Source organism: Borostomias antarcticus, assembly GCF_949987555.1.
Source record: "Borostomias antarcticus genome assembly, chromosome: 17".
Classification (NCBI taxonomy): domain Eukaryota; kingdom Metazoa; phylum Chordata; class Actinopteri; order Stomiiformes; family Stomiidae; genus Borostomias; species Borostomias antarcticus.
In genome coordinates, this window is record NC_140250.1 from 16,028,510 (window position 1) to 16,042,363 (window position 13,854).

General features: G+C 43.7%; 1 protein-coding gene across 1 annotated transcript in view; it reads left to right on the plus strand.

Annotated features, from left to right (window-relative positions):
• Positions 1-782: 782 nt before the first annotated feature.
• Positions 783-13,854, plus strand: part of dpp10 (dipeptidyl peptidase like 10) — a gene marked incomplete at both ends in the record, with an annotated part of 80,531 nt that continues 67,459 nt past the window's right edge. The window contains one exon of the mRNA XM_084451692.1: positions 783-839. Coding sequence (XP_084307818.1) covers positions 783-839 — 57 coding nt within the window. The remainder of the gene's footprint in view (positions 840-13,854) is intronic.

Here is a 13,854-nt window from a genome sequence, read left to right on the forward strand (position 1 = left end):
GCCTACATTGGCTTTTCCTACGTTAAATGCAATTATTGTTAGTCGTTTTGGATAAAAGCGTCTGCTAAATGACTGTAATGTAATGTAACGTGGGCCTAATGTAGCTAATGTAGGCCTACATGCATCAGACGAATGTACTTCTTATTAGTTGATAGTTACTAGAGCTTTATAGATTCCCAGCGTGTTTAACGACCACGTAGCCTATAGCCAGTAGGTTCCGTCCTCCATTATGTCAAACACATAATCACACCCTTTTCCATTTTGTCTTCGGAACGCGTCAGACCACTTGATTGCCGACCCCCCCCCCCCCCCCCCCCCCCCACACACACACACACGCACGCGCGCGCACACACACACACACACACACACACGCACACACACTTCCCTACCACCTCCCCTCAGAATACTTCGATCACAGACCAGGAGATAGCTAGTCAAGCCTCCTCCCTCGCTAGTCTCCTCAGTCAGACAGAGGGGCAGGAAATGATGTCCTGCCACTTTTCTTAGAAAAATCTGAGGATTTTCTCTTCCACCACAACATAATGTTGAGAGACAGACTACACTAGCGCTGCTCTCGTCAGACCTTTCAAGACCTCGCATAATTCAATCGTGACGGATCCATCGCTGCTTTGCGTCCTGTTTAAGATCCCGCAGTTGATAAACCGGCGTCTGCCCGCCATTCGCATCTCCCTCGCGCCTTGGCGTTTTGACTCGCCGGCAAGAGGACCGAGGACCTTCTTAGGGATTCAGAGCGAGACTCAAGTTCTAATACCGGGAGTACAATGACAGCCACCAAGGAGCAGCCGAATCAAAGACAGCACCAGCAGCAGCAGGATGAGGTGGGTTTGCACATCTGTCTAGGTTCTAGTATTGGCTATCTCATTAGGTCGTATTTAGAAAATCAGCTAGCCTAATTTCTCTCACATAGGCTACCATATTCACTTTAGTAGCCTAACTGACCCGAGTATCGTGGCAAACTTGTTGTTTGTAGCCTACATTCTACAGTTTTGAAATAGGAAAACATTCTTTGCGATTGATAGAATTGAAGTGATATCCGATGTTGCAACATTTAGATAGGTAAGTTCTCTTCACATTCTTAAAATATTTCTAATTTAAAAGGGAGACATGTTTGCTTGCGGCTGCCTCATGTTCGTAGCCGCCGGGTTATTTGTCCAATTGGTGTAAATTGGCTTTCAATCCACGCGCTCCCAATGGTGATAATATTACAAGACATGATTTAGCAGCACTTGCGCTGCATATGTCACTATTATATAAGTGACTGGCTGTGTAAAAAGAGCTTGTCAGCTGTCAGGCTGGAGAATAATGAGCTCTCTCGTGGGAATCGGGACGACCTGCACTGCCAGAGAGAGAGGCAGAGGCGGCACAGTGCTTGGCTCGTGAGAGATTGTAATTCAGCCGTTGCCTCCTGTCAGCTGTCCGCGCGACACATTGAGAGGGAACAGTCTCTCAGAGAACCGCTTTAGAGAAGATTCACCCTCAAATGCACCGCAGGCCTACCTTACTGCTTGCACCTCTTCTATGTAAATTGACCTCATAGGCCTAATGATTAGACAGTCGGGTCGCCTGTCCTTGTCAATGTGCACGCAGTAGGCTATAGTCCTAGATCTCGAGAAACCATGTTCCAGTCTGCATCAGCAATGCTTAGGCTACTTTTAATAATTTAAAGTAGTGACATCAGTCTGAAAGAAGTGTGTTAACTCGATAACTTGCAGCAGTTTTTCCAGTTGTATATCAACCTGAGCTACTGTCAACATAAAGTAGCCTATGTATCCCTCCCTAAACGTTTCCACATCACCTACTGAGATGAGAGAGAATCCAAGACCTTTCCTGCCAATTGCACCCATCTAAAATGATTTCAATAGACACTATTCCTAACCAACCTGACACTCTTCGCCTTATTAAGCCAAACCGGTGTAAGAGGAAATAACTCGTTTCGTGCAGTGAGAATGCATGCAATAACAGCCTATACCGACCATGTTTATACAGGCGAATCATGCAATTTACAGGATTGGTAAAGGATTGAACATTGCATTATGGTACACATTAGCAACCATTGCGTAACAGTCTTGCAGTGGGATACATGGAGGCATCGTGTTTGATGAAGTAATGAAGCATGAACAGCGGCACGCGACACTGGCGGGGCGTGATGTCAGAGAATGCATCGCGGCGCACGGGCCCGGCCTCGCAGGCTTAGAGGATCAACCGCCATTAAAGTTTCATGCGGTTGTTGAGAGACTAACAAATTAGGAAAAAGGAGAAGTGCTCATGAATTCAGTATTTTATTCATGACCTCTGTTCTTTTTTGGGTCCCCAAATAGAACAGAGACGCTCGCCTGCATCGTTGATGCTGTTGTCGTGGATCATCAGCATCCAGTCAGACTCGTGCATTTTGCCAATGTTGACGACATGATTGGTAGCCTACAGTGTTGTTGTTGCACCCATTTACCAATCCTCTGTGAAATGCGACTTTTGAGGGTGATTTTTGCCGAGTTTTCACAAACTGTGGGCAAATAAGCTCTGAATGTGAATGAAGGAGGACATACTTTTCTTAAGCCTTTGTAAGTCTATACACTTTTTGTTGAGCCACTCAAAACACCCTGAAAGAGACTCAACAACTCAACAGACTCACAGAACCTTCCTGGGTTGACAGTCTTCTTAGTCAAGCTGTGCCACTGTTCTCTGTAAGCCGTGTCCCTAGAAGCGAGGCTGACCTCGAACCCAACCCTTGGTTGACCTCTCACCTTACTGTACCTCCTTGCAGTCAGGGAGCGTATAGTGTTACAACCTGCCCCAGACGTCCTTTTCACTTTGCTAATGGAGATGCCGGCCAAATTAGGGACAACGGCTTAATGGGGGGATATTGATGCTTCTCCCATTGAGAGCAGGAGGACATGCTTTCACACGCCGTGATCCCTGGCTCTGACCCTGTGACCTCTCACTGACGGAAACATTATTTGTATAGCGCATTTCATACACAGAGGCAACACAATGCGCTTAACAGAGAGCAAGGGGGGGGGGGGCATAGGTCCCACCCCTACATATTCCAGAGGGAAGCAAAAAAACAGTTTCACCCGGGGGCCAGAAAAATGAGCTGTAAAAATTCTACCCTGACCCCTCTCAACGAGACGATCGAGCAAGCTCCTGGAAAACTTTTGTCTATTGGCTAAGAACATATACAGAGCAGTAAACATGGGTTAGTTACTTCATAAGAGAGACACGACTAACAGGAGAGTGCACAAATAGTTTGCTCTATTGCACTAGTGCACCGTCAACATCTGGCCCTGGGAAGAGAAGGAGGATGCTAAAAGAGGTGGACAGGCCGGGGAGATGGATGGAGGGATGGAGGGGAGGGGGATGGAGGAGAGAGGGATGGAGGGGAGGGGGATGGAGGAGAGAGGGATGGAGAGGAGGGGGATGGAGGAGAGAGGGTTGAGGATAGAGGGATGGAAGAGAGGGATGGAGGAGAGAGGGATGGAAGAGAGGGATGGAGGAGAGAGATGGAGAAGAGAGGGATGGAGGAGAGGGGGATGGAGGAGAGAGGGATGGAGAAGGGGGTGGAGGAGAGAGGCGTGGAGGAGAGAGGGATGGAGGAGAGAGGGATGGAGAAGACAGGGATGGAGGAGAGAGGGATGGAAGAGAGATGGAGGAGAGGGGGTGAGGATAGAGGGATGGAGGAGAGGGGTGGAGGTGAGAGGGATGGAGTAGAGAGGGATGGAGAAGGGGGTGGAGGAGAGAGTGATGGAAGAGAGATTGAGGAGAGGGGGATGAGGATAGAGGGATGGAGGAGATGCAGAGAAGCGATAAAGGCAAATGGAGAGAGGACGACAGTCGTGATCAGACGAAAGGAAGAGAGAGAATGGGAGGATTGTGGTGGGGCGGGGGGGGGGGGTGCCTCGTATCAGAATGTGTGTATATTCAAATAGATATCCATAACCCATCAACCATAATGAATCATATTTGGCTTTATCTGAGATGGGCCTTATTTTAGGGCCTCCTTGCCCATGCTTTTGTATTTGTATCATTTAACAAACTTTGACATGTTCTTTTCCTGAAGGAATAAAGACAATTTACAAGGTTTGAGTCACCAGAGCTGAGGGAGTGCTAGAGACTGGAACAGTTAGGCCTGGGGTGTGGGTGTGGGTGTGTGTGCGTGTGTGTGCGTGTGCGTGTGTGTGTGTGTGTGTGTGTTTGTGTGTGTTTCTACATGTCTCTCAGGGTCTTGTAGTGTATCTGTGTAGGTGTGTGTGTGTCTAAAGGCTTTTTGCTTTATAGGGTATCCACATGGAAATGTGATTGTCTATCAACTTATACAGTAGGCTACATATCAGTTCTGTTGGATACAGGTATATGAAAGTGTGACCTGAAATGTTGGCCAAGCAGCAGTGTGGTAGTATATTTTACAAGTGTCTTTCTTTCTAAATTGACTTCTTGTTCTGTTTGGGTACAAGATGTAGGCTAAGTGTATCCATGGATTAGCTCATTTGGTATTGGAATGCCAGGTGTGTATGGGGAAAGTTAATCATTAGGGGCGAGATGGACTCCACAAGTGTTTGAGGGCAAACAGATTTTTCTGCACTTTCAGGGCTTTTGTGAGTGTTTAGTCTGCCATCGATCTCCATCCCTGCAGTAGATAATAAAAGACTCATCTGGAAGGACAGAGCTATTGACGGCTCTACTGATGAGGGATGCAGAGAGGATTTGCATGGTCTGTACATGTGCTTGTTGATGTCTCTAGTGCAGGCATACCCAAACTGTGAGGCGGGCCTCCCCTGGGGGGCCCCAAAGAAATTCAGGGGATGGTTACAAAAAAAAGAAGGAAAAACATGTTTTTTATTTTAGAATTTTCTATGGTTTTTATGAATGAAACGTGATTTTAAAGGTCTTTTTTTTTTTAATGGACAAATTTGTTTTCAGAGGGGAGGCCCACATTGATGGAGTTTGGGAACCCATGCTCTAGTGGCTTCCAGCATGTCCTGAAATATGCACTCTGTCAATCAATATCTGCTATGTGTCACTGCCCAATATGAAAGATACGGATGATATAGCCAATTGAAGAAGTAACACTGAAATACAGCGAAAGTTGTTATAAATGTGTCTTCTCAATTAGAACTATCCACATCTTACTGTCTTTGAACGGATGATGTTGGCGGAACCAACTGTGTGGGCTAGTGACTGTGAGAGCGCCAGCAAACATGAGCCAAACAGAACACTGAGATCCAGCTCTGAGAAGATAAGTGGCACAAGGCTTTGTCTGAGTCATTACATTATATTATATTACATTACATTACAGTCATTTTATGCAAAGCGACTTACAATAATTGCATTTAACGTAGGAAGTGAGGGTACTACTATTCTCCAGAACTCACAAGTGCATCTCCTTTCTAAACATGTGATTAAGAGCATAATCTAGTGCCGAAGCCGAAGTACAAGAGTAGCAAAATAAAAACACAGGTGCTTAAGAGGTTCGTTCCACCACTGCGGGGCCAGGAGAGAGAAGAGCCATGACCGTGTCGATCGACCGCAGGGGCCTCGGAGTGACGGGGCAACCAGTCGCCCCAAGGTAGTAGAGCGTATTGGTCAGGAGGGGGTGTAGGTCTTGACCATGGCCTGGAGGTAGGAGGGAGCTGTTCCTCTCATTGCCCTGTAGACTAGTACCGGCGTTTTAAACTGGATGCGAGCTGCTACAGGGAGCCAGGAGCTAATCAAACACCCACTTCAGCTTCACCTCTTTTCTGCTAATTCCTCCTCAATAGTAATTTTATAGCTCAGTGGCTAAGGGTTCCCCAACGTCACCTAGGCCTGTGTCTCTTCTAAGTTACCACAGACAGTAAAGAGAGACAATCTCCTCAAGACCTGCATATGACAACCTTCTATATCTTCACTCACACACATTCAAATACATGTTCACGAGGATACTTTGTGGACAGCACTCCCACTATTACCTTTTGCGGTTAAATTGTATTTCTTTCCATAAAAACAGCTTTGTTTTCAATAGGGTGTTCATGGATGGATTCTTATCCCATAGCCTGGAGAATTATTTGACTAGGAATGAAGTCAGCTGTGTCTAATTGCGTTCAGTTGAATTTGACTGCAGGACTGAAAAGGGCTTTAGCAGACACCATGTAATTAAATAAACCAAATCACATTTTAATATGCGCCGGAAAATTCTCTCAGATAATAAAAGCTCATTAATACAATATCTTTATTGTCCTTAGTCCCCCTCCTAACCCATGCTGTAGGTGTCCGAGGGTAATATTCATACATTATAATGTCATAATGACAAAAAATATCCACATTAATAGCTCTAGGCCAGTATACGACTCCATGAAAGTGAGCTGCATCACTGAATCCTTCAAATCTTTTTACATACAAAAATGTGAGATGACTGAGGCATTGGTCGTGCATTCCACTGTTGCACTGAACTCCACTCAGATTGTGTCTTTTTCTAAGCATCCGTCAGCGTTTCAAAAGATGAGCTGAATGAATCCGGTTAGTCCCAGGTTGTCATAGATTTTGATCCTGGATCCTGCATCATGATCAACCGAGCGCTACATTTTTCAGTTGTTTACTCAGCTGCAGAACCTGTGCAATGAAATAATTGCTATACTGTGCGTGACTAAAGCCTGTATATTACAACACAGCTGTTAAACATTGCTGCTGAAAGCATTCATGTTGTGTGAGTGAAGTGATGTGAGGTCTTTTGGCTCCTGAGCCCTTACATGTACATGATGCTTGCGGTACATGCACTGTGCATGTGTGTGTTGATGTGTCTGCCAATAATACAGACTACCATTTGCAAATGCAGACATTGCAATAGCTGGTTAGATGCTACTCCAGACACAGTCAGTCCCCTACCCATAGCCTGAGTATGTTGTGCATGTTACTCTGTGTGTTTCTATGTGTGCATGTGAGCTTGTGTGCATGTGAGTGTGCCAGAGCCATTCGGTTCATTTTGTACAACTCGCTGCGGACAAGACCCCCATAGTGCTTTGCTCCTATAGAATGGAACAACTCACGGCGAAGAGACAATCAATGTCCTGTGTGAATAGCTCCGACCTCCGTCAAATACCGCCCAGCCTAGTTCACCCTTCACACTTTGACGGCTTTGTATTGACTGGCGCAGTAATTCACTGGAAATTGGGTTCAGTCGCTTAAGACTTCTTGTTTTTGTCTTTTTCTCTCTGTGGTTTGAGCATTTGAATATATTTTTGTGGTACATAGGAAGGAAAAGCATTCTTCTGGGAACTCCACTGTTGAATGTTTGGTTCTTTTATCGATCCCTGCAATGGCAAGTTCCCAGTAATGCCAGCGTCTGAATGATCTGAAGCTACAAAAGGATACCCGATTTAACAGGTAAGCCTGCAACCTTATAGTATAGACAATAGAGTATGCATATATATATATTGTACATTCTCTGTAAATGGATCAAGTACAGAATCTATACCACATAGTTTAGAGTCTTCAGTCTATATCATGCATTCTGACCACTTCAGATATGTAGCTTGCCTTAGTGTACAGTAAAGACAGCCCTCAAGTACTGTATGTTTTAAGTACTGTATTCATGGCTAATTGGAGGCAGCATGGTCCAGCAAACCCCAGACGCATGGCACAGAGCCGCTCTAAGCATTGAGATTAAAGCTCACACTATCAGTTAAGAAGATTCAAGATGTCTTTATTTGTCACATGTAATGTACAGTTACAGTGAACGGCTGCTGCCGGCTCCAAGATTATGCTCAATACAGATTCAATTTCAACTCCAAGACTCGATTTGAAAATTACGAATTTACAAATTACACAATAAGTACAATTTCTAATTCATCATAAGATGATGCATTACATCTTAAATGGTGTTGAGAGACTTTAAGATGTAATGCGTCATCCCCGACATGGGCGGCAGCAGTGAGTAGGCTAAACAAAGCGGAGAGCGCCGATTCGCCGGTAGAAGAAGACAGTCGATGCGCTGTGGATATAAAACATTTAAGTGTACAAATTTGCCTTTTATTTGAAAGGTGGGGGACTACAAACTGTAGCGACTTAGGAGTTCAGGCTTTCATCTTTCCAACGATGTGTTTACTTTGGTCAGTAATGAAACGGTTTTGTCTGTAGACTCGGACGACCGGGCCGATGAAGCGCTTTCATAGGCAAATTGCATTGAGAGTAACAGGGCGTTATCCGTAGGATATCGCCCTGGACCAGGTCTAGAAGGAGCTCCATCTGTGACTAGCATGCTGACTCGTTGCAAATCTAGTCCATTCTCATTGAAAAATGAAACGATCTTCTCAAAAACTATTTGACCAGTTGTTTGTCCCTCCAGTGGAATTAAACCCAGCAAATCCTCACGAAAGCACTCACCATCAAAGAATCTCACGTAGAGACATAGCTCTGCTATATTACTGCCATCTGTAGACTCATCAACGGCTAGTGACATTACCTCAGCCGTTTTTAGCTTGTCCAAAAGAGTTTCTAAAACATCCATTGCTAGTGCTTCCACTCTTCTAATTGCAGTTGTATCGGACATAGGTACAGTATTTTCCGAATCGATGAAAGGATACTCTTCTTAACCTTTTCATCCCTCACTACGTCGTCTAGAACAGCTAGCATGCATTCTTTCACAGTATCTGAATCGGTGAACGGCTTTTTCTTTTTGGCGAGAATCCATGCTACACGGAGGGAGGCTGTTGTAGTCCTCTCTTGCTCGGAACACGACCGGGCCATGATAGCTCGTCTCTGCTCATAGTTTGTGGTTAGGCTCTGCACCTTTTGTCTGCGAGCATCCGATCCTTCTGGAAAATTTGTTTTGAAGTTCGAGTGTTGAGTGTTGAAGTGTCTTCTCAAATTGTACTCCTTCGAGACAGCGATTGACTCGTTACACAGCAAGCATACTGGTTTGGTAGTGTCATTTGTAGTAATCGTAGTAAATAGATATTTCTCAGTCCATTCCTGATTGAACTGGCGATTTTTTCGTTGTCGATCTTCCTCTTTTTTAGAGTAGACAGCGACATTTTTGAGCTAATTTGATGATTGTCCTCAGTCTAGCTATAGTGAACGCCGATCAGCTGCGCGTTGAACTCCTGACCTGAGGTCAAGTCAGTGGCTCACGTGTACATAGGGAACATTAAGGCGGAACGCCATCTCTCATTGGAGGAAATTGACTGAGCGCGTTCTTGCCGAAAAACGGCATTCAATCAGGAACAGACTTGGGAAATATCTATTTACTACGCTTGGAACAAAGCCAGTATGCTTGCTGTGTAACGAGTCTATCGCATTATAATTTTAATGTTCTAATAATATTAATCAAAGGGCCAGAAAAATTCCTCCGCGGGCTGGATGTGGCCTGTGGGCCGCCAATTGACTAGCCCTGCTATATACGTATATGAATAAATGAATAAATAAACGGATTTGGCAGCATGGGTGTCTGACAGGAAGTCCAGGATGCACTCTCAGAGGGCGTCGTTTTGCCCCAGAACTCTGAGCTTGGTGTCTTGTCTGGGTGAGGTTATAGTGTTGAAAGCTGAACGGTAGTCGATGAACAGCAGTCTCACATAACCCGACACGTTCCCCTTGCTCTTGTCTAAGTGGGATAGGGTAGGGTGGAAGATGTGGGCTATCGCTTCCTCTGTGGATCTGTTGGGTTTGTATGTGAAATGTAGGGGGTCTAGTGTGCTGGGCAGTGAGGAGCAGATGTGTTCCTTGACCAGCTTCTCAAAGCACTTCATCACCACGGAGGTGAGAGCTACCGGGCGGTAGTCATTGAGGCAGGCTGGTCTTCGCTTCTTCGGTACGGGGATGATGGAGGACTTCTTAAAGCATGTGGGGACAATGTACCTTATCTCAAGTATGAATCTAGAATAAGTACCTCTATATATTTTTTTATGACAGTAATGACTCCCAAAGTAATGCTGAACGCATCTTTGTTCTTCTAGCTTCCTAAAGAAGTTATAACCCACCACCAGGCAACAAACGGGGACAGGATTTGTATCTGGATATGTTATATATCCTCCGCTGTCTTCAATCTCAAATACAGAGCAGTAAGCTGTTGGGCTGAGGAGGCTTATGACAGCAATATGGATTCTTAGAATCCAAAGCATAGATGTGGATCTGAACCATATCTGATAACGAATACAGCTCAATGTGGCTGTATGAATGCAGCACATGAAATATGACTCATGAAGACCGACACTGTCATCGGCTGCGTTTCCCGAAACCTTCTTAGCGCTAAGAAGCTCTTTGAGTCTTCTTAAGGCTCCTGAAACAAGCAAACGGGAGCCTTAAGAAGACTCAAAGAGCTTCTTAGCGCTAAGCTTTTCATGTCAGTGCTGTTAAAGGAGTAGTAAAGGGAAAATGCATGTTTTGCCCTCTTTTAAGGTTACTTATGATCATATACAATGGTTCAGATCAAAACGATGACAAAGCTAGCATTTTCGAGAAAGTTGATAATTGCTCTACCACCGTTTTGGTCATACAATGGATGTGGATGGGCATCTTGAAAAATCATTCAAAAACATATTAAACTCTCGATTTCAAAGACAAGAAGCTCACCAAGGGTGTAATTGGTGTCCGTTGGTGTTCTGACATCAAATTCGCCGCAAAGTATAAATCCTGTAGGGTTTTATTGATCATTTTATGAAATCCATTGACTTGTATTGACGCGACCGTTGTAGATGTGTAGATCAATCTGCAGAGGGGATTCAGGAAGCGGAACTACTTACGGTAGCTATTGATATTGTTTATGTTGCTAGGCTACCTAGTTTGTGGAAGTTTATACACGTATGTGCTGCGATTAAATAGTTCTATGCTAAATATTTAAAAAAGCCTTTCCAGATGAACTAGAATCTTACTTTATGGCGAATTATATGTCAGAACGCTAACAACTAACACCTAGGTGAGTTTCTTTTCTTTGAAATCGAGAGTTTAACATGTTTTTGAATGAATTTTCAAGATGCCCATCCACATCCATATGACCAAAACGGTGGTAGAGCAATTATCAACTTTCTCGAAAATGCTAGCTTTTTCATCGTTTTGATCTGAACCATTGTATATGATCATAAGTAACCTTAAAACAGGGCTAACATGCATTTTCCCTTTACTACTCCTTTAAATTGTGTTGTTTTAATAATTGATAGTCTGTTTTTTTTGTTTTTTTTATTATTCTTTTTTCTTAGAAACCTTTCCATGTTTTCCATGTTTTATTCCACGTCTTTCCATGGCTAACACAACCTGATGGAGTGGCCATCTAGTGGCCTGGTGGATGAACCTAGAGCTGAAATAGCTCCATATATCAACTAGGTTTAAGGCTGCTAACAGGTGAGCTACGTCCCACGGCCAAAGCACATTTTAAACACCATCAAGTAATTAGCTTACTAATGTTATTCAACAGATCAGCCTGTTGCTATGGCCTTGAGTTGAAGTCATTTGTCAGATATACATTTCAGGGCAAATATAATGTTCAGGCGTAGCTATACAACATGAATCAACATAAACTGTGTATCCATACTTTGTGTATACATAGGGCAGACCAGGCGTAGCTAACTATATAGAGCGTAACAATCACAACAAGCTGTAAAATATCATTCATGGTTCACTAGGTTAGCCAAGTCAATTGGCCCTGCTGCCATGGTTACACTCTGTCACTTTGGACTATGGGTTGGCTACTTGCAATTCTGGAAATCCAGGAAAATGCATTTGACTCAATTGTCCAAGCACATGCATCAGTTAGTATTTGGCTTGCATTGTGGCAACACAAAACAGATTATAGAAGCAAGGATGTCAGACACAATACATATAAGAACTACTCCATAAATATACTGTATATATATTACAATAGGCAGCTATAAGTAAACAAAATAACCTATGACAAATCCACAAGGATGGAGGGAACATCTACAGAAGGCCCAGGAGGGAGAGAGAGAGAGAGAGAGATAGTAGAGGGGTTACAGGAAGGAAGAGAGAGACAGCTGTGCATTAAGACCCTTGGGATGTAGTGTCTTCACTCTTCATATAGAAATCCATTTATATTCAAATTTAAGCAGTCTCTGATAAAACTAACCCCTCTATGTTTTCTATAAATTTGTTGAATGACACAATTAGAGCGTTGAGACAGGATGACTGGCTTAATGAAAGTATCTAACAAAGGGTGGTTTACTGGGGTAGCTCAGGATTTTAGACATACTGTAGAGCCTCATTTACGACGTACACATAATGTTTAGAAAAGAGATAAGTAGGAGAGTGCTGCAATGGGTCCGATAGACGATGAGTAAAATAAGAAAATCAGGTGCTCATCAAAGGATGGGATAATACAACAATAAAAAGTGACTGTCCAGCTTACTCAAAAAGGTGTGAGACGCAGTCAAAAGAGTCTCCTGAGGCTCTCTGATAAGTTAAAAATCCTTTCGTACTTTACATGTCTTTCGTACAAATATGTCCGTAGCGTACAGTACCTAAGACTGCTCTTCCGTGTTCGTAGATTCTGTTCTTAGTTCCTACATGTGAGAACATTGGTGAATGCCAGAATCTTCTTGGAAACAGTGTAAGTTTAAGAAGAAATGCTTCTTAAGAAACGTAACTTTGTTGGTGAATGAGGCCTCGCTACACCCTTCCTATCCTCAGCTTCGCTAACGGCCTCCAACATTATTTGACCATCTTATTGTGACCCCATGAGTAAATAATTGGATTTCACGGGAGGAGGAAGAAAGGAACTCAAGGGTGGCAGGGTTTTACTCTCCTCTGCGCTGAGGCAGTTGAAACAGCAGCGTAGCTTTGTGACGACACTCCCCGTCCCAACACCCATCAAGGTCAGGGTAGAGGCAAGGGATAGCTGGGGTCTCTATAAATAGACTGTCCTCCACTTCTGTCAGTGGGCTTATTAACACACACACACACACACACACACACACACATCCTCAGAAACAGGAGCATCGGCACCATCATCATCGTCATCATGAACCTCATTCTAACATCTGAGGGCCATCTTTTCCATTGTAGTTGTGTGGAACAGTCTGGAGCTTGTTCTCCTCATTCAGGTACTGTTCCAGTCATCTGTTCATGTACAGTAATGTCACTTTTCTTCCTGTTCTTTTTCTCAGAGGTTATTCTTGGTTTCAGAAACAGATAATGTGATTAAGCAAAATGGCTTCTATAGCCAAACCATATTATCCCCAAACGATTATTGTGGTTCTTTTTTTCCATTATGTGTACTGCCAAGTTTGTTAACATTAGTCTGTATTCACATTAAAAGGTTATTACATTGATGAATAAACAAGCTGCTGACAGTCCAACTTGGTATTGTACCAGGGGGAAAGAGAATGTAATGTTGAGGTTAAGATAGTCATAGCACTTTTGTGTCTGGTTACATTTAGAAATTAAATAAATAATGTTATAATGGATTTCTATGATTCTGGGCTTCTCCACATCCTCAATATTGTTTTGGTTTATGGCTGAAAATTATAGTTTGAGAGCCTATTCATCAGTGATTAATCCCGATCTCATCAGCAAGTGTCTACTTTCTCACAGTCTGCCTCACCTTATAAGTATTGGTTCACTGAGTGTGGCGTTGATGGAATTCCAAACAGGGTTGGAGGAAATGCCACTTTTGTCAGGTGAATGCTGGCAGCCTGTCTGGGACAGGTCACTGTGATTGAAAACATCTTTCTTACCAAAAGTTCAGTTAAGGCCATGGCAATTCCTCTAGGCTACATAGTCCCTAGTCCCTGGGGTATTGGGTTCACATCCTGGCCACTCCCTACTTCTCTCAACAGTCATCAATTGTCTATGTCTCTCTCCCTCAAAACCTCATTAAAAAAAAGGGTGACACTCTATGATCCATCCGGTGATTAT